Genomic DNA, 27,852 nt, shown 5'->3' with positions numbered 1-27,852 from the left:
GCGGGAGATGCAAGGTGTAGGGGTACTTTTATCTGTGGACTTTAACTCAATTTTCAAAAAAATGTGCATGATTTTCCTTTAAAAAATATCTCAGGAAAACCATCCAGATGCATTTATCCACGCATACATATGGGTAGTTTTCAGGGAACCCCCTCCCCCCCAAAAAAAAATAAGCCACACACATGTTCATTTGAGATTTCAAAAGTGTGCATATAAGTGGAAGTTCTTTCTCAGTCCTAATTCCAAGGATGACCCTTCTGTTGGTAAAGTTATGCAAGCAGTGGTAGCAAGCATGCAAACTTACCTAAGCACAAACAGGATAGCTTTCTTAAAGCCCATTTCCATGGGTAAAATAGTTGTTTCACTAACATAGAAACCTAGAAGATGACGGCAGATAAGGGCCATAGCCCATCAGGTCTGCCCACTCTACTGACCCACCCCCAAGTCTACTATCCTAGGGATCCCACTCCTGGTGACAGGTTCCCTTGGCTTAACCCTCTAAGGGATCCCACATGGGCATCCCATTTGCTCTTAAATTCTTGCACGCTGTTTTCCTCGATCACCTGCACCGGGAGCTCGTTCCAAGGATCACCCACTCTCTTGGCGAAGAAATATTTCCTGGTGTCGCCATGAAACAGAAACATCTAGAACTGGGGAATGTCATTGTCATCTAAAACAGGCTTCAGCAGTACTGCTGTCCCCAACCCCCTCTAAAAAGGACCACAGATCTCAGAATAGAGTGGTATCTTGGTTTGTGAGCATAATTCGTTCCAGAAGCATGCTCGCAATCCAAAGCAAATTTTCCCATAGGAAATAATGGAAACTCGGACGATTCATTCCACATCCCAAAAACTTTAATAGAAAATACAGTACTGTATGTATTTGTATTGCAAGATCTCGCTCGTTTCGAACAGTCACTACACTGCGGGTGAATTGGGCGTGATGCTTTTATTACGTTCAGCTGCGCTTAGCGCGAGACGTGCATATGTTGTGCGCACTTGAACTAAGGGGGCATGTACGCGATCAGCGATGCGACACGCATATATTGTGTGTATTTGATGTGACGCACGTATATGTGCTCGTACCGTAAGACAACGCTCGTTTATCAAGTTACAATTTAAGAAAATATTTTGCTCATCTTGCAAAACACTCGTAAACCACGTCACTCGCTATCCAAGGTTTGATTGTACTTGGAAAGCTGGACAAAATAGTTACAGAGTGTGGTGCAGTGATTAGAGCACAACCGAGTCATGAGGATGAGATGTCAATAATTCAGCCACGGGTGTACAGCTCAAAGATCACTTTATCGACAGTAGCACTGCGAAGACTCGACACTGGCAGTGCTTAGAGCTACTGCCTCAGCACTCTGAAGTTGGGGGTTCAAACCCCGCACTGCTCCTTGTGACCCTGGGCAAGTCATTTAATCTTCCAGTGCCTCAGGCACATCAGATAGATTGTGAGCCCACCAGGGCAGACAGGCAAAATGCTTGAGTTCCTGCATGTGAACCACTTTGAATGTGGTTGTGTAACTACAAAAAGGTGGTATACGAGTCCCTATTCCTTATCCCAGTCTTACACACACTGAATTAGTATAACATTACAAACATCAAACAAAACTTACCATAAAAGTCTCTGATTCACGGCCCCACACCTTCAGGATGGAGTGTGGTATTGGCGGTGACTGGACAGCTTCATTATGATCACTCTGATTTGTGGAAATATCCAGGTTCACTGAGGACATTCCAGAAATCGATGAGTCTTCTCCAAACTGAAAATGACAGAACAGAAGTTGAACAAGCCAATGAGATCTATAAAGACACTGCAGTTCTGATGGGATCGTTCTAAGCATGAACAATGTTCTCCCCTATCCCCTCTCTCTAGTATTAGGGCAATAATATTTATTTCAATGAACCTGACATACTGTCATAATTCACAGAGAGCAGATGAAATGTATAGGTAAACCTGGGGAAGACTGGGAGATGTAGTCCCTAAGGGAAATCTAATAGGAAAAGTGCTCCAAATACTGTATGAATTTAAAAGGCAGCCTGGCTGGTAAAGGAAGAGGACCAAGAAAGAGACAGGAGAAAGCAGCTTGGGTCAGAGGAAGTCCAGCCAGCTAGTAGAGTGGGAAATGCTTGTGGCTAAAGATCAGACCCTAAAAGCAAGGGTAAGATCCTAAGGGCACTTCCAAATTGATGTTTGAGAAACTGCGAAGTTGGCAGGGTTCTGCTATGTTGGCATGAGACAATGTGGGGTACTATGCGAGAAGCAAAGTTGCCCAGGGGGAATTAGCTGACAATCCCCCAAATAGGCTAACATAGTAAGACAACTGGAACAGAGCTGGAAAGACAAACTTAAAGAGGCTTCAAATTTGTTGTAAAAGATAGTGTAGAAAACAGCTGATGAGAGCCCCTCCCTGAAATATGTTAAAACTCAGTCTGCAGTTAGGACCAGAAAAAGGGTCCAACAAACATTAGGGTTGAAGGGAAGCATTCAAGGCTGGCTCAACCTATGGATTAGATGAAGCACTGGTTTGGCATGCCAGTGATTACAGGCATAAAATCCCAGTCTGGCATCTCTTCCCCCACCCCTTCCACAATTTGAGGTGGGGGAGGAGGGAGAGAAGAGATGCAATGAACTGTGAGGGGTATAATGCTCTGGCTGTCATAGTCCCTTGAGTCAGCCCTGCAAGCTATTGTAGACTGAGCTACTTAACTAATTATGTAATGTCTGTTCATGGACTTGTAAATAAAAACATGTTTATTTCCACAAACTAGGAGACAACTCTCTAAAGCAGTGGTTCTCGATCCTGTCCTAGGGGACCCCCCAGCCAGTCGGGTTTTCAAAATATCCTTAATGAATATGCATGAGAAAGATTTGCATATAATGGAAGTGACAGGTATGCAAATCTCTCTCATGCATAGTCATTAAGGATATCTTGAAAACCCGACTGGTTGGGGGGGTCCCCTAGGACAGGATTGAGAACCACTGCTTTAAAGGATCTTCAAACAATATCAATAAATACTCAAAAAAAATCCCTCTCTAAATATAAAAACCAGAAAAGATTTTTCAATAAATGAATAACAGTGCTCAGTCATATTAACAATAATTAGCAGCAGCAATGGTGAAGCAACTCAGGAGTTATTAGATACATCATAACACTCCCTTCCTACCTCCTATAATGTGTAACACATAAGCACATAAGCACATAAGCATGGCCTCTGCCGAGTCAGACCATAGGTCCATCGTGCCCAGCAGTCCGCTCCCGCGGCGGCCCCCCAGGTCAATGACCTGTATTGATCTATTACTCAAGAGCATTTTGTCTTGTATAGTGACCCTCTAATTGTACCCCTGGATTCCCTTACCCCTCAGGAATTCGTCCAATCCCTTTTTGAAACCCAAAACCGTACTCTGCTCAACCACCCCCTCTGGAAGCGCATTCCAGGTGTCCACCACCCTCTGGGTAAAGAAGAACTTCCTAGCATTTGTTCTAAAACTATCTCCCTTCAATTTTTTTGAGTGTCCTCTAGTTCTTGTTGCCCCCGCCAGTCTGAAAAATCTGTCTCTCTCTACCTTCACTATACCCTTCATGATCTTATAAGTTTCTATCATATCCCCTCTAAGTCTCCTCTTTTCTAGGGAAAAGAGCCCCAACTTCTCCAGCCTCTCAGCATACGAGAGGTTTTCCATGCCCTTTATCATTTTTGTCGCTCTTCTCTGGACCCTCTCGAGTATCGCCATATCTTTCTTTAGGTACGGCGACCAGTACTGGACGCAGTACTCCAGATGCGGTCGCACCATTGCCCTGTACAGCGGGAGGATAACTTCCTTGGTTCTGGTAGTGATACCTTTTTTGATAATGCCCAACATTCTGTTCGCCTTTTTTGAGGCCGCTGCGCATTGTGCTGCCGGTTTCATTGTTTTATCCACCAAAACCCCCAAGTCCTTTTCTAGGTTGCCTTTTCCCAATGTCATCCCCCCCATCATGTAGTTGTACATCAGGTTCCCTTTCCCTATGTGCATAACTTTACATTTCTCCACATTAAAACTCATCTGCCATTTATCTGCCCACTCACTCAGTTTGTCCAGATCCCTTTGGAGTTTTTTACATTCCTCTACAGATCTAACCTTACCGGAGAGTTTTGTGTCATCCGCAAATTTTATAACTTCACACTTTGTCCCTGTTTCCAAGTCATTAATAAATATATTGAATAGCAGCGGTCCCAGCACTGACCCTTGTGGGACGCCACTTGTGACCCCTTTCCAGTCAGAATAGTGTCCCTTTACTCCTACCCTCTGTTTCCTGTTTGCCAACCAGTTTTTGATCCATCTGTGTATGTCCCCTTCCACCCCGTGGTTCCACAGTTTCCTTAGAAGGCGCTCATGAGGTACCTTGTCGAAGGCTTTCTGGAAGTCTAGGTATACTATATCTATGGGGTCACCTTTGTCCAAATGTCCGCTTATCCCCTCGAAGAAGTGCAGTAGGTTCGTTTGGCAGGATCTTCCAGTACAGAAACCATGCTGGCTTGTTCTCATCAGCTTATTTTTCTCTATGTGCTCACTGATACTGTTCTTGATCAATGATTCGGCCATCTTCCCCGGAACCGAGGTCAAGCTGACCGGTCTATAATTCCCCGGGTCGCCTCTGGTTCCCTTCTTGAAGATAGGTGTAACATTTGCTATCCACAAATCGCTTAAACATCAAAATGAAGGCACTTATCTTATTACAATCTTTTTATGTAGTTCAATCCAAGTGCAGATTTCATGAACATACAGCTAGTATGCAAACTTCACAAGGGTAGTGTTATCATAAACAGCTGACTCCGTTGGTGGAGCGTCACCAGAAAGAGAAACTCAGTGTCCAAACTCAAACAGTTCACAATTCAAAAATCAAAACTTCAAGCCACATCTTGATGTTCTCTTCTTCTCAAAAGATTCTTCTCAAAAAAATTGAAGGGAGACAGGTTCAGAACAAATGCTAGGAAGTTCTTCTTCACTCAGAGGGTGGTGGACACCTGGAATGCGCTTCCAGAGGAGGTGGTAGAGCAGAGTACGATTTTGGGTTTCAAAATGGGATTGGACGAGTTCCTGAAGGAAAAGGGGATTGAGGGATACTATACAGTACAAAATGCTTTAGAGTAATAGATCACTTACAGGTCATTGACCTGGGGGGCCGCCGTGGGAGCGGACTGCTGGGCATGATGGACCTATGGTCTGACTCAGCAGAGGCGATGCTTATCTTCTTATGTTCTCAAAAGAAGAGAAGAATTAGCACAATGTGGCTTGAAGTTTTGATTTTTGAATTGTGAACAGTTTTGTTTTTCAGTTAAAAAATGTTTTTCCATTGTTTGCTTATTTTTCATCTGTGTTCTCTTGTTGTCTCCCAATAAAAATGATTTAAAAAAAAAAAAATGTTTTTATTAAAGTTTTACAAAACCAGAACATAATGAACAAAACTTATGAACTGTTTTGAAGAACCTGCACTGATACCCGAGACTGAGCAGGTATCAATGGTGCGGTAAGATGGCGAGGGGTGGGAGACACTGAGGAGGATGCACGCCCTGAAGGAGACACAGCCTGCACAGAAGGAGATCGTTAGTGTCGGCGTTTGGCCTGCAAAGAACTCGATGCTCTAGAGGCCTGTGGCACTGGCTGGGAAGCAGTTGGCTTCTTAGTAGGCTTCCCCAAAGCAGGGATGTCCGATGTCAATGTAGGTATCGGTGGTACCGAAGATTGAGATTTTTCTAGCAAATCCATGGTGCAGGGGCTTTTCCAAACAATTTTGTAGGGTAGAGAAACGGATTAAGGTATCCACTTGATGTTCAGGGCCGAGGCACTGAATACACCAGCTGTGCGGGTTGGTGAAAGAGATGTGGCGCTGACACCGACAGCACTTTTTACACCCGTTCGGTGTCTTAGACATGGACAGGAAGATTTGAGCGGCGAAGTCGAACTCAATGTTAACTGAGGAAAAGTCACCGAAAGGAAAAAAAAGAGACCTAAAGGCCTTGAATAAGGCACGATGGGAATGGGATAAAAAATAACTATTTTTCTTTTTTTTAATCAAAAGAAAGTTTAGACTAAAATGAAACAAAAGAATATGAGACAAAGCTCAAAATTTTATTGCGCTGAAGGAAAGGCAACATAGCACATGAAAACACAGCTTCTTCACCCCACGGAAAACAAAGAATTGAGGTCGGGCGGGAAGGCACTCGCACATGCGCAGTGAAGGCAGTCTGAAAGCTTTTAAGCTCTTAAAGTGCACTTTTCATTGTCCATGCCGGGCTCCGTGGATAACGTCATTCACATGTGAGAATATGCTGCCTGCTTGTCCTGGGATAAAGTCATTTCTAAGATTTTTCTCTGGGTCCTTCTGCAGGCAAGGCAATATAACCCACTGGTCTGGCCTAGAATGGACAATAAGGAATCTGGCTTTTAAATACCTGTGTCAAAGAATACTTGTATTCTCTCAATAAGAAAAACTGTGACACTGTCTCTTCTGTATGAGAGAGAAAAATTCAAGAGAGAAAGCCTCCTCTCCAGTTAAAATTTCACCTACCTCAGCCATTCTCTATGAGGACAAGACTACTTTTACCTTCCTTTGAGGCAGAATGGGGAGCTGAAAACTAGGAGCAAGAGGAGAGAAAATGGCTGCCTCTCTCATGCTTTCATGTCCCATCATGCACTCCTGTGAAGAACCTCAGGAGCACCTTCCTTTCTCACTAGCAGTCTGTATGATGTCTCCTCTCATGGCTCCGATGCAATTGAGATCCAATCTGAGGGCACCTTCTTGGTAAGAACCGCACTGCCCAAAGCTGCTCCAATGACCTCCACACTGGGACCTGCTCTTAACTCAAGACAGCGCTACCATGGCTCTGCACACCAGAATGGCTGAGAAAAAACAACCACACCGCAACACTGCAAACCACTTTGCGGAGACTGTTTTCATGCTATTTTCAATGTGCATTTTCACACCGCGTACATCCATTAGCTTTATACAAATGATAAGCAGGAGAGCCAAGCTAAGTACAGAAGACAAACCTGCACATATTCCACATTTTCAAAGATATCCCCCCTGTAATAGCGAATGGGCAGGTCCCACTGGCAGTGCAAGCTGTGCTGCTGGTTGCCCAGCCGGCAGATCTGGTGGTTTCCTAGAACATAAGAAGAGAGACAGAGTCAGTATTATGTAAATAGAAGACCGTCCTGGTTATTATTGCTTGCAGTGTGTTTCAAAATTTGCATTATTAAACCTTACAATTTAAACAAAGCCTCTTTCAAGATAAACCAACTGATTTTTGTTTGGATATGGTATACTAGACCTATTACCTAAATCTTTCATTAATTGGGGGGTGGGGAGGTCCACAAGACAAAGACAACGGTAAAGGTTAAGGTGAGGCTGGACTCATTTTAGAGCACTGGTCTGACCCAGCAGCGGCAATTCTTATGTTCTTACATCAGTCATACTGATTATAAAAGTAGTGAAGGATCTTTAGAACATAGAAAACAAATAAGAGAGCAAGGAAATTATAAGAGTTTCAAAAAGATTTGGGGGCCATTGATTGCATATTCTAATGATTGGACACCTTTTTATTACATAGGACTATATTTAATGTGGGGATGAGGAGGGATGTTATGTGATTTAATGGGTTTATTCCTGATGAATGGGATGGGTGGGGGAGGGGTCTTTTTTATATGCATTTGACAATAATTGTTAGAATGTCAAGTGATTTGTATGAATTATCTGATTGAATTTTGTACACTTGTTGCAAGAGTTAAAACTGAATAAAGAATTAAAAAAAAAAAAATCATGACACAAATTAGAATAATATTGCTTTTCACTTTCTCCGATCTCTAACAGTGACAAGTTTTACCATTACTATGGCTTCCTAGTTTGCTCTGCTGAACACCCTGCACTAGTATCACAACTGTTTCATTAGAACAAGGGGCTTCCTGCCTTTTCTCCCAAGAATCACAAATCAAAGCACCTGCTAATCAAATCCCTCCCCTTTCCAAAAGTCACAAAGTGACAAACAGCTGCCCTTTATTTAGTACCAACGGCAGAAGAAACGGCCGCTCTGAAAATGAATCAGCAGTCGCCCTCTAGCGCCAAGGGTAGAAGGAAGAGCTCTTAGAACATCTGTTGAACCAGACAGCCGGTTGACTCACCTAGCTGGGCCTCCTTTGCCATCTGGGTCTCATGGATGATGTTTCTCAGTATCTGTTCCTCCTGGATCAGTTTGTGCTTCTCCAAGATCTCCTGTTGTCTCAGGTAATGATCATGCTGCTTCTGATACTCTTTCAATTCATTTAGTGTTCGCTGAAGAGATCTGGGAAACAGTTAAAACAGTAAATAATGCATTTTTTTGACAGTTCAAGTTCCTCAATGTATTTTTTTTTTACTCAAAAAAAATGGTTGCTTCTAGTTGACATGCGCTGCATGACTTAATATTTAAGCTGGGTGAACCCCCATGCTTGTATCAATCAGGGGCAGTAGAACATAGCTTTGGTTGGAAGGGCCAAACAAACCGATCTCCTGTTCCAATCCCAGACTCTCTAGTTACTCATGCTATATCAGACAAAAGACTGGTGAGGCCATAGTCCTTGTGGCCTACCCCATTCCATTACCCAGTAAAACCACTCAGCACTCTCCTGCCTGGAGTGTCCTGTGCTATATATGTCCTTTTGGGCTGCTTCATTATTCTCCAGCACTAGATCCACCCCCCCCCCCCCCCTCCTGGGTCTCCTTTCTGCAGCGTCTTTTGGTATAAGCTCTCCCGGAGCTCCTGCCCATGTTTACCTGTGCTGTGCCTCCAGCTTTTGCTCCAGTTTTTGTTGGCACAGCACTGCATGCTTTCTTTTCACAGCCTGCTCAAACCCTGGCTTGGCTTGCAGAGCATGGTCATAGCACAGGACAGAGTGATTGTATTCCCCAAGCATCTGAACAGAAGTGGAGATGAAAAAGTTAGTACAACGGCACAGTTCTAAAAAACTAAGTGGTATAAAGCAAATAAAAATGTCAACATTAGTTTAAAGGGCAGGGACAAAAGGATCCAAAGATTTGAAACCATATGTTTATTAAATCTCATGCAAGCTCATTCTACCCAATACGTCCAATGTTTCGACACCACAGAGGTGTCTTCTTCAGGAATCGCCATGTATTCCTCTGCTGTGTTTGTACCGTCTATTTCATTACCACCCATAGACATGGATGTGGAGTGGGTCAGCCCGGTGACGTGACAAAAGCGCGCTGGACAAAGCCGCGCTGACATTTCGGCCCAGACAATTGCGTGCAAGACTCCAGCATGCCGCTGTAAAAGTTAATTTTAAAGAGCTTCGACAGGGGGTGTGGGGGGGACCCCCCCCCCACTTTACTTAATACTGTTTGTGCTGCTGTTGGGGGGGGGTGCAATTCCCCACATTATACAAAAAAACTTAACTTTTTCCTAAAAAAAAAAAAAAGGGAAAAAATGTTAAGTTTCCTCTATAATGGGGGTTCCAACCCCCCAAACCCCCCTCCCCAATGGCAGTGCGAACACTATTAAGTAAACTGGTTCCCCGCGAATGACTGTGAACCGGTCAGCCCAGGTGGTAATGAAATAGACGGTACAAACGCAGCAGAGGAATACATGGAGATTCCTGAAGAAGACACCTCTACGGTACTGGAACACTGGACGTGTTGGGTAGAATGGGCTTGCATGAAATTTAATAATCATATGGTTTCCAACCTTTGGAGTCCCGAGTGAGGGCATCCTTTCGTCCCTATTCTTTATGTGTGGTGTTTATAACATAGGGAACAAGACTTCTCTTTTGTTCAATAACATTAGTCTAAAAACAAATTAGCAAACTGGGAATGGAAATGCAACAAAAGAGCTAGAAAGAGTTAATTTAACAATATATAGGATAAAGTGTCATGAACTCAGATCTAATGTTGTTTTTGCAGAGTGAAAAGCTCTTCATAGCTCCACTATGCTCAAGGTGTCACTGCGCAGATAACTTTATAAAACACTTATCGTAAGTAAAAGGAGTTTTACCTGTGGAAAATGACCCTTATAAAATTGCACGAGTGTCTGTGTGTATAAATGGGTCCATTTTATAACAGGGAGCCTAGCTCAACTGGGCAGGAAGTAACTCTTCTATAAAGGCTCACAGGCACCTGAAACAGCAGCATAAATCACGTCTACATTGAAGGCTTGGACATTTCACCTGTTTGAGAGCCGGCATAAATATTAGCATGCATTTTACACGTATATGCATGTATTTTGTAAAATATGTGCATAAATCATGACTCCATCCGTGCTCCACCTTAAGCATGCCTATTGTACGCGTCTATGCAGGTGTGTCAGCCTGCAATTTGCACACTTTTATAACTACCCATTTACGTGTGTAACAGGGTTTTATATATAAAAACAGTTAATAAAATTATCCCTAAAATGTAGTCATGCAAAAACATAGCATCCACTTTTAGAACAGTGGTTCTTAAACCTGCCCTGGGGAACCTCCTGCCAGTCGTGTTTTCAAGATATCCATAAGGAATATGCATGAGGCAGATTTGTCACCTCTATTAGATGCAAATCGGTATATAAGAAAATAAATTATTATTATTATGTATGCTCAAGAGCAGTATATCTCAAACTGTGTGCCACGAAACACTGGTGGGCCATGAGAGATTCCAGAATTTTACTTTATTTTTAAAAAATTCCCTTCATAAGTATACACTAGAATAGATGACATGTACGTCATGTATCCAAGAGTCTGTTATGAACGTCTGTATGTATAAGGATCAACCGCCCAGACAAGCATCATTCTTTGACGTGATTGGTCCTTGAAAAAATAAGATCAAGTAATTTTAGTTTTTATGCAGTAGTTATCCTAACTTGAGCAATAAAGCAAATCAAGGCTTTGTTACCATTTGGATCTTCTTACCTTTGCAAACTTGGATTTTCAGCTCAGACAGAAATTAAATCGAAAAAAAGAGAACGATTGCAGATGGTGGATGATGAAATATTTGTCGACTATCAAGCTGTATTCTGAGTTAATTTGCACTCAAAAACAAGCACATCCATCGCATTGATTAGCAATTCTATTCTAACAACTTTAGTTTCACCGTTGTTATAATTACCCATACACAGCTTAAAGAACTTTACATAAATAACTCTCAAATTTAATTTTTTGTTGGTTTTGCAATTTTTTAATTTCAATTATAATGTGCCACAAAAAACATTTGCTCCGTTTACTGTGCCAGAGCTAAAAAAGTTTGAGAGACACTGCTCAAGAGATACTGGGTCTCTTCTCCCATTGTGAGCAGCAGAGTCCTATGGCTCCAGTCTAGGTATGGGCTCCATATAGTCATTATTCCAACACAGACCACCACATCCCTTGCTTATCAGAGTAGATAAAGCTGACAATTTTAGAAGTAAATATAAAAGAGATCTGGAGTCATCTTGATGCACAGAAAGCTATGCACTCACCGCATATATATTCCCTAGAGTATAATGATTGGCCAAGAAGTCGCTGGTAACATCCAGAGCTGCATGAGCTAAGATAGCTGCATCTGCGGAGAAATGGGCTCGATGTAAGACATTTGCCATGTTCACGAGAGCCACACCTTTGTTCTGCCTGTATAGAGAGACAATGCACATATTTTTGTCTCTTGCTTACACAGTGTCTTTTGAAGAAACATGCCTACTCCACGTGAGAAAAGCGATTCTGGATATACTACCATTTGAAGATAGCTCTCGCTCCTTTCTCCTATGACTGCTTCTGAATCCTCTCACAGTTTAGAATTTTCAGCATTTAAAACAAACCTTTATCCAAATCATTCTGTCTGAGCAACAGTAGAAACATAGAAAAATGATGGCAGAAAAGGGTGTACTAACAATTCCTTCATTAAAAATAATTAATACACGTCGACAATACATCTTTTCAGTTACAGCGCCCCAAACCTGGAATTCTCTCCCTATTTATTTACGTGAAGAAACAAACTTGGACAAACTCAAAAGTAATCTTAAAACTTTTTTATTTAACGACGCTTTTATCATTTAAATTTATTCAGTTTTTTCTTTTATATCTTTACAAGTTTCAGAATCGATTCATTTTATGCTAGAATAAATTTTTTTAATCTTTTCCCCTTTTATCCCACCTATATGTGTTTTCCCTTATTTGTTTTTTATTCTGCTCAAATATATTGTAATTTCTCCCCCTACTTACCCTAATGTTTCCGATTTGTCCAGTAATGAAATTGTTCTGTCGTGTTTGTTTGTTTTTTTGTAAATCTCATATACTGTAATTTTAAACTTGTGTTAATCGCTTTGAAATTGATAAAGCGATCAATCAAATATATATTAAACTTGGAAACTTGGAAACTTGGAAGTCTGCCCATACCAAAATACCCGCCCCCTGACTTTACTCCCCTAGAGATCCCACGTGAATATCCCATTTTCTCTTAAAATCTGATACGCTGCTGGCCTCAATCACCTGCAGTGGGAAATAAAAACTCTGAAGGCACTCTGGCTGTGACAATACAGCTTTAATGTACTCCTCCCTGATAAAAACCCTCTTTGTAATGAGATTCTTTGTACGTACGTACAGGTAACTCACTAGACTTATTTGGATTAAGGTCCCTTTCCAAAGCAATCCTATGGGACTGCATCACAAAGCACATGGTAGTGCAGATCAGCAACCTCTCTCTTCCCCCACCCCCCCAGTATGCATGTCCTACTCTGGAGGCAAAGACATTTCTTGGTATGTAGAGGTAACATAGAAACATAGAAATAGACGGCAGATAAGGGCCACGGCCCATCTAGTCTGCCCACCCTAATGACCCTCCCCTACCTTTGCCTAGTGAATAGAGCCCACGTGTCGATCCCATTTGGCCTTAAAATCAGGCACGCTGCTGGCCTCAATCACCTGCAGTGGAAGACTATTCCAGCGATCAACCACCCTTTCAGTGAAAAAGAATTTCCTGGTGTCACCTCGTAGTTTCCCGCCTCTGATTTTCCACGGATGCCCTCTTGTTGCCGTGGGTCCCTTGAAAAAGAAGATATCTTCTTCCGCTACGATGCGGCCTGTGAGATACTTGAACGTCTCGATCATGTCCCCCCTCTCTCTGCGCTCCTCAAGCGAGTATAGCCGCAGTTTGTCTAACCTCTCTTCGTACGGGAGATCTTTGAGTCCCGAGACCATCCGGGTGGCCAGACTTCGACGGTGCAGGTTCTTGGCATCCACATACTGAGCATTTCTCATCCCCGATACACCCAGCACAGTTTCTATTCTCCTCCCTTTCTCCTCTGCACTCACATTTCTCTCTTTGATCTGACAGCATGGAAATGTTTTATACCTAGTTGCTTCTGTTGCCTCTTTCAAGTGGTATATCATTCTGCTGAACTAAAAACTAAGATTTTCTGTAAAAAACTTCACAATATGGTTCAAACTGAGGCACTGGGAGCTACCTGGAGAGACAGCAGCGGCCCACCAGACACAAAGTGCTCAGCGCCGACTGGGTTGCCCAGGAAGAGAATCATGGATATGGGCTTGGGGGAAGCAAGGATAGGGGAGGTAGAATTCAAGTTTCTAAGCAGTTTGTACATAATAAAAATAGTAAAATAGGGTAACATACATTAAAACATACCCGACCTACTGGAAAGATAGGATTAAGGTAAAGAAGTACATTATAAAATAGGAAAGAGAGCCATATAGGGGAATACAAAAGGAAGGAAGATCCCAAAGAAATACAGCAGGAAGAGAGAAGATGCTGCAAAGCAAGGAAGTGAAAAAGAAGCCTCATGGTTAGAGCAGTGGGAAGCCAGGATCAAAATCCCTAACTGCTCCTTGTAACCTTGGGCAAGTCAATTAACCCTCAGATACAATTTTAGATTGCAAACCCTCCAGGGACAAGGAAGACACCTCTTGTATTTGAACCTAATTTGCCTTGAACTAGTATTGAAAAAAAGGGTGTCGGGGTGCTGGGAGGAAAAGAAAGAGCTATGTGGTGTCTAGGGCTAAACACAAGAGGGAGTGAGGTACTAGGATAAACTGTGAAATATTATACGTCTCTTTCCTTCCTACTTTAATGCAGCAAAAAAAAAATCTTGTGAAAGACTAGCCAAGCCTCTCTTCTGCCTGGCTGGCACTCCAATATCTTGCAGGTAGATGTTGCAATTTTTGGCAGTCTACCTAAAAGCTTTTCCAAACCCTATACTAGCCCAATTTTCTATCAAATTACTTTGCTGGCTTCTTGCTAGTTAGAATAGAAAGTACCTTGTGTTTTCCAAATCTGGAGAGACAGTATCTTACAGAAGAAATATTGATCTGCTGTTGCTTATAACACAGTATCAGGAAGAATGCAGACCGATGTGCAGGAACATTTCTGAAAAACCAGCCACATACTGAAAACAGAACTGGTCTATGAATTATGGACCTGCCTGCTTTACGACAACAAACTGTGTGATCACCGCTGGATTTCTGCCATGCTGTTCTGAAATAAGAGCCCTGATGTTCCCTCAAGAGCTCTCCTTGTTGCTAACCTGCTCTATTTTTGCAGCATAGGCTGATTGAGTCCCGATCTCAGACTACAACAGAAATGGATTAGTGCTTATAATTGTCGTAGGAAATGCAAAAGCACAAATCCATGAAGACAATGGATCAAAATCCAGGACTAGATCACCCTGCCTGAAGAAATCCTAGGGGGAAAACCCATTAAAGACCACAGACTCACATGCATTAAAAAAAAAAATGTGCATCTACTGACAGACTCTGCAGTAAACAGACCTTTTCCTCACAACTTAAGGGGTCTTTTACTGCTTCTATTTTTCTAGATACATGTTTATACAGAAGCACTTTACATTCTCTGTTCCAACCCAGGGGTGAGAAATCGCAGTCGGGTTTTCAGGAATTTCTCTAATGAATAGAAAGGAGTTCAATTTGCATGCCCTACCAGAACACACAAATGGGTTGCTTACCCCTGCGCTAACATTTCAGATTGCTCACCTGGAAGAGAAATGCAGAGCTCGCATGGCGCATTCCACCACTTGGTAGGGATTGTTCTTTATTCTCCAATAAAAGGAAGCCATATTATACAGGACCCAGGAAGACGTATTCTGTTCGCAAAAGAAAGGGAAGACAAGATTTGAAAAAAACAACAACCCAAACAAAACAAAGCACCTCTTGGCAAACTTTGGACCATCTAAAAAAATAACAGTATGGCCAGACAAGGAGGATCACTACCAGATGCATAATGCTGGTAGTGCAATAAACTTTTTGATTTCTCCCCAGCTGAGGCAACTCAGTCCTGATGCAGAGTCTTATTTTCATCATAGGGTCCTAAATGCTAATGCATGCATTATATTCTATGGATGTGTAAGCATTTAGCTCGCCTTAGAAAAAGAGGAGGGGTGTTAGAAACAGTTCCCTCTCCCCCTACAAAATATAAACCAATACATTTTTATTGGATTAAATTAATCATTCTTTGTATTCTGGTACTTCAGTGAAACCTATGAGGAAACTTTGATTCAGAACACTGCTGGCTAGGCAGATATTTAAGAAAGCAAGGTTTGGTCATGTCACCTCTATGCGAGTCTTCACTGACTTCCTGTTGAGGCCTGTATTTTATTTATACTTTGTTGTTTGGTTTTTAAAACTTTGAATGGTGATACACCCGAGAGGTTTTCTTTTATACTTCAACTTTTAGGTGGTAGTGCTCTGTACAAGCATACCTAAAAACCCTTAATTTAAAACTATAAAAGCAGCAAACCAAAACCCGCCCCTCAAAAAAAACTAGCAGAGTTGTGCTTTTTGGGTCCAACCACTGTGTTTCAGGGATTCTTTCTATCCCAGCAGGCTCGTCTATGAGTTCTTGGATTCAGTAAAGTAATTCTATTCATACTGCCTCTCATTTTTATTCCTTATGTGGTACATGACCACAGATAAGACTAATGTGGTCCAACTAGTCTGCCTAGTAAAATGACTACATTTACCAGTAGCTCACGTTGACAACTATACCCCTCAATGTCAATTGTTCCCTATACATCACGTTGAAGGTTAACTGCCAATACATAATAAATAATCCAGGAGCCTGTGTTACCTCAGGACAAAAGACCAGAAATCATATTTTCAAGACAAGGCAATGAAGTGAAGCACTTTGATTACTGATAAAAACAATGCAGAGGCTTCTTACTCCTCTCATCAAACAAATATAAGCATGCTAACCTTCAGCAAACTTTCATGGATCCTATGACCTATGTCGTCTATGCTTTTTCCCAACTGCTTGGATAAGGAAGATAAGATGGGATCTTCTTTAGGTAACAGGGGGGCAGAGAGATTTATTCTCTCTTGTATACCCTAGGGAAAGAGGAAGAAATCTTACACATCACATGTTATAGGCATGCAAGACCTCAGCTAAGAGAAAACCAAGCAGCGGCATGCAGAAAATGATATACTTCAATGATCAAATTCCAGATTAACATATCACAAATTCACCATAGAATAAGCCCTAGGGTCACAAATGTTTATACACAATCAAGTCAGGGAACTGTAGCAAGCACTGTTACCACTTTACGGAAGATATAGTCGATGCAGCTTTTTACAGTTTAGGGCTTCCCACTTGGGGAATCGGTTTAATTTGTTTCATACTTGTAGCTCACCTACGACATTTCAATTTTGTCTTTTAGTTTTATCCAAACTGGGTAAACAAAATGAGGAAATGTTGGGTTGCAAGTAAGCTCAGATTCTTTTGACCAGATGGAAAAACCAAATCTGCAAAGATTTTTGGACTGAATTAGGCAAGGTGGGACATAACGTTCAGTAAATAAGTAGCTATGGCTAAAACACTAGTGGTCTCCAACTCAAACCCTTTGCAGGGCCACATTTTGGATCTGTAGGTACTTGGAGGGCCTCAGAAAAAAATAGTTAATGTCTTATTAAAGAAATGAGGTAAAACTCTTCATAGTTTATAAATCTTTCCTTTTGGCCAAGTCTTAATAATAATATTGTCATTTATAGCTAAAGAGACATATGATCAAGAAACTGTTTTAGTTTACTTTTGTGATTATGATAAACATACCGAGGGCCTCAAAATAGTACCTGGCGGGCCGCGAGTTTGAGACCACTGGTTTAACTTGTCCTCAAGATATTCACTTTGAATCTTATAGTTGAGGGGAGGGGTAACTGGAGTTTCACTGCATTTAACCACCGGCCTTTATGTTTGATATTATTCAGTCACTTGAAAACTAACTGTGAATCGTATATACTATCCCCATTTTAAGCTCAGTTTGGAACTGCAAGTACATTTTTGCTAATCCAATCAAGAAACCGACTAAAGAACTATGATTATATGAAAGAATAAAAAAGTATCGGATTACTGACCCGTAAGTGCTGAAAAGCGTGTACACTGTAGGAAAGCTCTACAATCTTTGTGCAGTCTGGTTTCTCCAGATCAGGTGGCAAGAGTGACTTGGTATCTAAATAGTCTTCAGGGCTGAAACACAAGATCAAAGAAATAGAGCAAAGCACTTTTCATGCGCCTTTATTCCCAAGAGACCTATACTAGAAACATTGCCGTAATCCGAAATGATACTATCCAACACACACAACTGTAGTAATAGCACTGGTCCAGTAGAAGACTATGGGGATAATTATTACCAAATGTGACCAGATATAAAATGGTAAATGCACTTTGGCAACGGAGCCTGCCTTTGTGTGTGCTACTGACTGAAAGACTATAAACACCTACTGGAAATGAACCGCAAAACCTCCAATTAGCCTTTTAAAATAAAATAATGAACAGTAATGACAAGGAAAGAAAACATGTTTGTCAAGTACTTAAAACAAATGATGATATTTGGGAGTCTGTAGCAGAAGGAGCCATTAACACGCTCCATTCTGCTCATATTTATTGCAGACTGAGAAGGAAGATTAGTTTCTTACCTCAATAATCTTCTTTCTTCTAGATGTGCAAAACTCTGCTGCACGACTCATCTTCTATCAACCTCGCTACGCTCATGTCACCCTTCTCCTTAAATCCCTTCACTGGCTCCCTATCCATCTTCGCATACAGTTCAAGCTCCTATTGCTGACCCACAAGTGTGTTCATTCTGCTGCCCCCTCAACATCTCTCCTCATACACCTTCCAGAGAGCTCCTTTCCTCAGATAAGCCACTCTTAGCGGTACCTTTCTCCTCCACTGCCAATTCCAGACTTTGTTCCTTTCATCTAGCTGCTCCCTATGCCTGGAATAAATTACCTGAGTTTGTCCGCCAAGCCCCTCCCTTTACCCTGTTCAAAAGCAGACTGAAAATCCACCTTTTTGATACCTTCAATCCATAACCCTACTCTCCACTGTCATCCGACTCCAGAAATTTAGTGAGCAAAAGATCTGGAGTCGGATGACGGCGGCGACCTCGAGAGACCCTTGAGAAAGCACGATTCACGTGCGAAACATGTCGGGTCTGGCTCCCCTGGTTGGCTGAGATAAGTACCATTTGCACTTTTGATTATTATCTACTAATATAGCAGAAAGCTGAGGCACTGCAGGAAAGCAAAAAAAAGGCTAAAGCAAACTAATGTTAGTAACAACACTATAGTATGAAAAGACAGCCAATGATGAAGCACCACACTATGCTTCCCGCGAGATAAAAATTATTTTTGCGGTGGAGTGGTGGGGCTGAGGCGTCTTGTACACCAACATAAGATTACATTCTTCAAATAATATCCAGACTGTGTATATTGAAGGGGATGCTATTGTTTATTCATGAGGCTGGATCAATATAAGTAATAACAAGTGGTCATCACAGTAGTGGCTTAAAGTGTATAAAAACAGCAGCAACACTAGCACACAGTGGTAGGGAAAGCTCCAAAACAGTAAGTTGCTGGAATCTTTCCTTACCTGAGATTTTTGCTCTCCAGGGAGATGTATGTGCCATCATATAAGTCCAAGTCCCCTAAGGGCACCTTGGCTTTAAGACAGTCTACATCTTCTTTATAATGCCTCTGCTCCAGGCCAGTGTCTCTGTCCTCATTCTCCTCTATATGAATCTTCTGAGCAACCAACTGTTTCTGTAAGAAGCCAGAAAAAAATCCAGGTTTTATTTTTTTTAAGAAAAAAAAAAGGGGGACATCCAGCAAATAACCAGATTCTTATTTAGATTTAATCTTTGTTTTTGAATAGTTTAATACAATTTGATATTTCACCCTTCATAACATGTCAAAGGTGAATTACAATAAAAACATCTAGTAGAGAAGTGTGTGAAGTTCATTATTAAAATGCTATACTGTACATCTAATTAGGATGGATTTAATTTAAATCACTAGTCAGAAAGACTTGATTTAAAACATAGTTTTCTACAGTCTCATTCTTGCTGGTATGTATAATCTTAATATTTACAACCAGATGTCATCAGAATAGGCCAGTTCTTGATATACTGTCAAAACAGTCCACTACAGAGCTCCATCTAACATCTTGTGGAAGCATTAACTTGATTCCACCCATTCGTTTCAAGAGCTGCAGCAGCAAAATGATTGTTACATAAATATTTAGCAATTTCAACATTAGTCTTTATTTTTGGGACACTGAAAACTTTGGCTAGGAGGTGAGGCAAATGAGCACTGCATCCCTATACTTATTAGCTTGGTATTCTCTTCCAGATTTCTTCTCATCTAGGATACATTTGTAGCATTGTCGTGACTAAATTGCATACTACACATTTGAATTTTTGTTCACATTATAGCTTTTGCTGCTTTTTCCTGTAAGTATTCTGCTGTATGTACATTTCCTGATGTATCAATTGTTTCTGCAAGAAAAAAAAAATTCCCTTCTTCTGATATACAAGAACATACAACAGGATCATTGTGGACATGACTCCACCAATCAAGACTTACCAAAACTTTTATTAAACATTGCATGCTACATAATTAAAAACGAATCCTTATTTCATGATAACTTTTGGACTATAATGTATCTTAAACATAAACTATCTTTAGATGAAGGGTTTTTTTTTTCTAATAAAATTCTTTCTTGAAGAAAAATCTAATTTACATTAAAAAAATCTGATTTAAAAAAAAGAAATCTGATTTTTTTAATTTTAAAAATTTCTTGGTTTTTATCCACCCTGCACCTAATATCCCCAAAACTTAGCAAAGTAAAAAGAGATAGCCCTGAAACTACCTACAGCAATTCTTTCACCGATGAATGAAGTGGGTAGTTATATGTATAGGCATTTGTACGGAGGAAGGTTCTACAGGGGGAAATTCTATATAGAATGCTGGTCTCAGCAGCTGCCTAAGAAGCAGCTGAGAATTGCAAACTGGCAATCTATACAGAATAACGTCTGCCCTAACAGACAGATGCCTAACTAAACCGATTCCCTAACCGACGCCCATGTTACAGGCGCTGGTTAAAGAATCGAGCCTGATCCCTTGCCATTAGCTGATCACAGCAAGGGAATCCCCCTGCTGCCATCAGATGAGTGGCTGTGGCAGGGAATCTCCCTACCCCCCCCCCCCCCCATGAAGTCCCTGGCAGGAGGGATGAACCGAGCTCATAATTGGTATCATTCAAGATTATATATGGAAGATAACCCCTCCCACCCCTTAAAATAAACAGTGGGGAGAGCGTTTTGATAGTCTTCTATAGAGAGCCATCTCTTTGCCAAATCTCTTCTTTCTCCATCTGTAGTTGCATCACCAAAGCTTATCATTGCTAGAGAGTAAAGAAAAGCACACAGAACCAACTGGATGGTACAGGTCTTCACCAAGAACTTACCAGGGCCCTAAAGAGTGATTAAGAAAAGAACCTAATACACAGAGGGTTTATTTGTTAAAGTGCAACAAGATTTTGCAATTACCATAGGTTAAACAGCCAAAATTAATGTGCAGTAACTACAAAGCCTCTATATTAACTGTTCAAGACATTCTCAACATTCAGTTAGGTCAGAGAAAAGTTGACTGCATTGTATTTCTGCCATTATATTAATGCACAGTAAGCTATGTCACTTCAGGTGGTAATAACGACACTATCTGCTATGTTAACTGTTAATATTCAGTAACTGGCCTTGTGGCTAATTATAAGACACATTCTCCACCCCATTTAATGGAGAAATTGCTGTGCATTAACTGCTAAGCTGCCATATTATCTGTTAAAAGCTAATGTAATTTAGTAAATAAGCCATAATATTATGAATTGGGCTTCTATAAACTTCTCAGTGTGATGGTTAAAAGCCTACATGAACTACATCATCTTTCCTTACCTCCAGTTCTTTGAGGTAGTTGACTGTTGTTTCTTGTCGCATCAGTATGACCAGATCATGAGGGTTTTTCAAATTCACTGGCGAATCCACCTGTGACAAACAGTTTAAAAGTCCGTTTGATAAATAATAATTGCTGATACTTAGGTGCTCTAATACATTTTAGATTGGATTTTGTTGAGTAAGAGTCCTCCACTATAAAAAGGGGATCATTTGTTATTTTACATCCGTTACATCCCTGAAATATTTATTTCATGAAGTTGCACTAAGATCTCTAATACATGCTTTATTGATCGCCTCTTGGTTTATGCAAAAATCTGCATTGGTAACATCAGGCGCTTTCAGATGTTGCAAACTACAGCCAAGAGGGTGTTGGGAAATGTACATAAATATGATCACACTATCCATTATATCTGAGTGCTCTAGCCATCCCTTATGTGCCATCCAAGTTTCAAGACCATAGGCTATGATGAAGACCACACGTGAAAGTGCATTCTTTTAGTAGCTCCTATGCTGTGGAATAAGCTGCCAGTATCAGCTCAAGCAGAAAGATATTTGAAAACATTTAAATCTTTCATCGGGACATTTGGTGATCAATCAGATGGTGAGGGAGAAGACACTGATGATATCTACATGATGTAATATTATGATGATTGAATGTGGATGTATTAGGTCTTTCCTATCTTTTAGATTGAGTTTTTGTTTTATTTTATTGAACACTGAATACCTCTGAGATCTGATTTTTTTAAATTTGGCTTAAACCATAAAAGTCAAAAAGGTAAATTCTCAGCACAACATTTTATTGGAATTTCTTTTAGATCTTTATGACAGGAGAACTGAAGCCTATACAAGGCTTGTATGACAAGGCTTGTAAGAGGAAAACAACCTGAGAAGTCTGAAGGCTTCTCACAAACATTTCACATTTTTTTTTCCATATATTTTCTGTTTATCTCTTGGCTTCCACCCACAAAAATGGCTGAGCAAGGAATCCTTCATGAAAGCAACTGCTATCAAGATGATGGCTATTCTATAAAGAGTTGTGCCAAGTGAACATCTCCTATCTTTTTTCCTTATTGTGGAATAGTGTCTTTGAGGTGCTCGGACATAAGAACATAAGCAATGCCTCTGCTGGGTCAGGCCTGAGGTCCATCGTGCCCAGCAGTCCGCTCACACGGCAGCCCAACAGGTCCAGGACCTGTACAGTAATCCTCTATCTATACCCCTCTATCCCCTTTTCCAGCAGGAAATTGTCCAATCCTTTCTTAAACCTCAGTACCGTACTCTGCCCTATTACGCCCTCTGGAAGCGCATTCCAGGTGTCCACCACATGTTGGATAAAGAAGAACTTCCTAGCATTCGTTTTGAACCTGTCCCCTTTCAACTTTTCCGAATGCCCTCTTGTTCTTTTATTTTTCGAAAGTTTGAAGAATCTGTCCCTCTCTACTCTCTCTTTGCTCTTCATGATCTTGTAAGTCTCTATCATATCCCCTCTAAGTCTCCTCTTCTCCAGAGAAAAGAGTCCCAGTTATTCCAATCTCTCAGCGTATGAAAGGTTTTCCATACCTTTTATCAGACGTGTCACTCTCCTCTGGACCCTCTCGAGTATCGCCATATCCTTCTTAAGGTACGGCAACCAATATTGGACGCAGTACTCCAGATGCGGACGCACCATTGCCCAATACAACGGCAGGATAACTTCTTTCGTCCTGGTTGTAATACCCTTCTTGATTATGCCTAGCATTCTATTTGCCTTCTTAGCGGCCGCTGCACACTGTGCCATTTCTTATGCTATTCCTGTAAACTTTTATGTAATCTGCCTTGAACCGCAAGGTATTGGCAGAATAGAAATCACTAATGTAATGTAAGTTGCCTCCATACCTTGGAATTCCAGATGATTTCTGTATTCTCCATAATCCTTATATACAAAGAACTGAATACTCAGAAACTCCCCACAGCCTCGTGGACCCATTAGATTGTGGATTTTGGTCTATCTAGAGCTCATCATTTTTTGAGTGTTGAATCCTATGTACTTATCCTAAACTTTCTTGCAAAAAGACTGGAATTAGTATCAAGATCTGCTGTCTCCTGGAACCTGTATTTTGGGTTTGTTTTTTTAAAATACTTCCTTCACTGAGAACATAAGAATTGCCGCTGCTGGGTCAGACAAGTGTTCCATCGCACCCAACAGTCTGCTCACACGGCGGCCCCCAGGTCGAAGACCAGTGCCCTAACCGAGACCAGCCTCACCTGTGTACATTCTGGTTCAGCAGAAACTTGTCTAGCCTTGTCTTGAATCCCTGGAGGGTGTTTTTCCCTATAACAGACTCCAGAAGAGTGATCCAGTTTTCTACCACTCTCTGGGTGAAGAAGAACTTCCTAACGTTTGTACGGAATCTATCCCCTTTCAACTTTAGAGAGTGAGCTCTTGTTCTCCCTACCTTGGAGAGGGTGAACAACTTGTCATTATCTACTGAGTCTATTCCCTTCGTTATCTTGAATGCCTCGATCATATCCCCTCTCAATCTCCTCTTTTCAAGGGAGAAGAGGCCCAGTTTCTCTAATCTCTCATTGTACGGCAACTCTTCCAGCCCCTTAACCATTTTAGTCACTCTTCTCTGGCCTCTGAGGGGGTAGAAAGATAAAGGAATTAACAGCCAAGGTTATATCAGCAGGAGTGAGAAAAAGAAGGTTTAATATAGGATACTGCTAGCTATGATAACTAAACACAGAAACAGAAAATGAAGGTAGATACAGACTATATGGTGTATTCAATCTGCTCATCCATGCCATCTATTATCCGTTCCTCTACCATAGAGATCTTATGTACTTATCTCAAAGTTCCAAAAGTCTATCAATGACAACAAACTCACTTTTTTTTTATCAAGAGGACATCAGAAACCACTACTACAGACTTTACAAATTTATACTGTATCCGTTAGTAACTGATGTTCCCTTTCATTCATCAGTCCTCAAAGCCTCATGATTTTCAGATTATATATGATGAACATTTTGAGGACTGAAGAATGAAACAGAAACCACAGTTACTACCAGATATAAACGGTAGTCTGTAGTAGTGGTTTCTGACGTCCTCTTTCTTCGGTAAAAAAATGAGTTTGTTATTGAAAGACTTTTGGGACTTTGAGATTGTGGATTTTGGTCTATTTAGATCTCATCATTTTTTTGAGTGTTGAATCATATGTACTTATTCCAAGCGTTCTTAAATTCAGATACAGACTTCATGTATCGGAAGGCTATTCCACGCATTCATCACCTTAGGATACTCCTGAGTCTGTCCCCCCCCCGTTTACCTTCATTCTATGCCTGATCATTCCAGAGCTTTCTTTCACGTGAAAGACGCTCATCTCCTGTGCATTTATTTATGCCATGGGAGTATTTAAAAGTTTCTATTGTCTCTCTCCTATCCTGCCATACTGAGCTCTTAAAATCTGCCCCATATGCTTTATGATGAAGACTACTGGCCATTTTAGTAGCTGCCCTCTGGACTAACTCCATCTTGTTATCTTTTGAAAAGGTGCACTCTCCAGAAATGTACAAGGTATCTAAATAAGGTCTCAGAGACTTGTACAGTAGCCCTATAACCTCATTTTTTTCCCCTGCTGACCACTCCTCTCGCTGTGGATCCAAACATCCTTCTGGCTTTTGAGTGACGGGACTTTTTACTTTAGTACCAACTCTTGTAATAACAAACTTTTTTTTTTTTAGAATCTCATTATCAACTATCTCATTATCAATTAAAGTTTAAGAAATACTGTCTTCTAATAAACAGTTCTCTGTTGTATTTATTGTCTAGAAAAACCTTGAATATCAGAAATTAAGAGCCACGAGTCATATGGCTATTGTACGTAGAACTTCTGATTTTAAGGTTTTACCAATAAAACAAGTGTTTATTGAACAGATATTGTAAAATCCCACTTCCATTAGTACTCACTCACAGTCCTCCAGTCAGTTTTTATGCCCCATCCATTAGATGACTAGACAGTCTTTGGAACTTCAGAAAAGCCGTGAAAACCTTTCTCTTTACAAACCCAGCTCCTTAACAACCCGCGTCTACACCCCGGACGGATGGATCTCAAAGGCACATCTCTAAACTCTCAGGCCACCGCAAATATAACCTGAATTACCACCACATTCTCCGACAAAAAAGATACACCCGTCGCTAGGAAAGCTATGTTACCTCTCTGTTATACCCATACTGTAAACGCTGCAATTTAATCCACCCTATGCCTACTAAGTCTGTATGTTATGTCTTTACTGTAAATGCTGTAAAGTCTGTATTTCTCACTAAAGTTTGTCCTACCCATACTATGAATGTATTCCTGTAACCCATTCTGGGCTCCTTTGGGAGGACGGGCTAAATAAAGAAATGAATGAATAAATAAACATACAAGTTTGATTCTACTAGAAAAAGTACCCAGCAATAGCACCTGTGGTATGAGACTACTCCAATTACCTGAACAATAAAACACCGAAATGTACAATTTATAAACACCTTACAGAAACCCTACTTATAAGTCAATGTTTCAGCAACATGCAGTATTTTCTCTCCAATTCATATTCACAGCACTTCTGTCCCAGGGATGAGAGGCTGGGCAAAGGACCTACATTGCGTGCATCATTCTTCCTTCTTTGTGGCAGTAGTGAATACAGCAAAACAAAAGCCAAATGTCCCTTAAGCTCTTGCTTGGAATATCACACATCAGCCCAAGAATGAAAGGAAGAGATGTGCTATCCAGACAGAAGATAGAGCTGTTTAAAAAAATAAACACACACATAAAATAACAAAGAAAACTTTGGGAAATACCTGCAAAAATATGGAGTTGGGAAACGACAGCTTACAACACAGGTTTTATCTGAGCATGACTATACTGGGATTGAAAACGTGATACAGGCCTATATGAATAGTTCCACCTGCATTGCAATGAAGATGTGTCTACGTCACGGCCTTTATTGACAGAGGTGACTTAAGTTTTGCGACACACAAGCAGAAATGGAAAACAGAAGGCGATTACCTGAGTGGCCAGCTTCATAGTGGTGGAAAGCTATCTACAGATCATGAGGCTGCAAAGTATGGAGACAATTTTGCTCAGGTGGTATTTTATAATTGGGTTCTTCTCATGCAAGCCTACAGTTCGGTTTCCAAGTGGATTGTACTAGAGATGTTTGCCAAGCAACATCTTTTGTCTTCTGCAATGGGGGATTTGTAAGAGAGTGAAGAGAAATAAGGAGAGGCTGTTGCAATGCAGATGGCTCACCTAAGTACAAATTACTGAGAAAAGTGCCCATCCACAAGCTTTTAAGAATGGGAATATGTTTGCCGTTATTTAACGGTTCATCAAGAAAACACCAGTGGAATAATTCTTGGCAGAGTGGCTGGTGCATGTAAAAGAGCAATGTCAGTGATGCAGTATTCTGTATGTATATGACTAGATGGTGCATACTTTGCATGTTGGCATTCAAATAAGCAGAGCGCTCAATTACATACCTTGATTATAAAATATTATCATTTACATACGGTCTTTTGCAATCTAGGCTCTATGACTAGGGTTAAGTGTTTAAACAGATCTGCTGCAAGGGTAGTGGGCACCCCAGGGGAACTCTCACCCCTGCACTCCCCTCCCCCACTAACTCACACATCTCTAGCTTGATCATTGCACAGAAATCCTATAAAAATGCAGATTATGATATCTGCTGATGGCTCTTCGAGTTTAAATGGTTATCAGGATCTATAGTTTGCCTTCAATGGCTGCTGCTCTTTGCTCTCCTTTGATCTAGTGCTTCACTTTTCGGAAATGTAAATGATTTACCTGCTCTGTCTGAGGCTGGGAGCCGCATATGCACCTCCTCAGAGGCCTCACTGAGACTAACAACAGCACAAAGCGTGATGGACAAAGAACTAAAATCATAAGAATGATGTAAAATACTGGTCCAGCTATGCTAGATTGTTGATATAACTCAGTATCTTGCAAACTTTGTGAGCCATGGCACACTAAACGGCAACTTGAGGGCACCTGTAAGTGCGCGGACGTCGACGCGATGATGTCACACCCATACACCCATCATCACGTCAACATTCGCGGAGGTTGTTCAGCTGGAGCCCTGAGCCACCAGTAGGGTGCTGCAAAACAAGACGCGTAGAAAGGAGGAGAGGCACTGATGACGGATGACTATCTATAGGATGTGACTCTTGATGCGAGCAGCAGGTCATGTAGGCAGCCAGTCAGCACTGGCGCCTCTCTACACGCCCTCTTTTGCACACTAGTGGTATAACTCTTTTGCATAGCCCTACATTCTTAGACCTCTTAATAATATAAAAATACAAGAAAAGGGCTCCTGTAAAAGTCTATTTTAACAACAATTCACCAGTGCCCGAAGAAGTGAAAACAAATAAACCGATGACATTTTCCTTCTGACAACAAATAAATCGGCCAATATAGGCCTCCTTTTATCAAGTTGCAGTAGAGTGTTTTAGTGCTAGTCAGCGAGGTAAACGCTCCGATGCTCATTCAATTCCTATGAGCGTCGGAGCATTTTGCTCACCGGCCAGCGCTAAAACGCTCTACCGTGGCTTGATAAAATGGGGCAACGAACATGGTAA

At 41.1% G+C, this 27,852-nt stretch overlaps 1 protein-coding gene across 2 annotated transcripts in view; it reads right to left on the bottom strand.

Annotated features, from left to right (window-relative positions):
• Nucleotides 1-27,852, bottom strand: part of TTC17 (tetratricopeptide repeat domain 17) — an 81,063-nt gene that overhangs the window by 46,713 nt on the left and 6,498 nt on the right. For both annotated transcript variants that reach the window (XM_033928004.1, XM_033928003.1), the window contains exons 2-11: nt 21,240-21,329; nt 18,881-19,050; nt 17,362-17,473; nt 16,207-16,338; nt 14,989-15,098; nt 11,472-11,619; nt 8,801-8,940; nt 8,170-8,330; nt 7,042-7,154; nt 1,622-1,768 (exon numbers count right to left, since the gene is read on the bottom strand). In XM_033928004.1, coding sequence (XP_033783895.1) covers nt 1,622-1,768; nt 7,042-7,154; nt 8,170-8,330; nt 8,801-8,940; nt 11,472-11,619; nt 14,989-15,098; nt 16,207-16,338; nt 17,362-17,473; nt 18,881-19,050; nt 21,240-21,329 — 1,323 coding nt within the window. The remainder of the gene's footprint in view (nt 1-1,621; nt 1,769-7,041; nt 7,155-8,169; nt 8,331-8,800; nt 8,941-11,471; nt 11,620-14,988; nt 15,099-16,206; nt 16,339-17,361; nt 17,474-18,880; nt 19,051-21,239; nt 21,330-27,852) is intronic.

Source organism: Geotrypetes seraphini, chromosome 19, assembly GCF_902459505.1.
Source record: "Geotrypetes seraphini chromosome 19, aGeoSer1.1, whole genome shotgun sequence".
In the NCBI taxonomy this organism is placed as follows: domain Eukaryota; kingdom Metazoa; phylum Chordata; class Amphibia; order Gymnophiona; family Dermophiidae; genus Geotrypetes; species Geotrypetes seraphini.
Note: the sequence above shows the minus strand (reverse complement) of the source record. Positions and strands in the feature narration are given on the sequence as shown.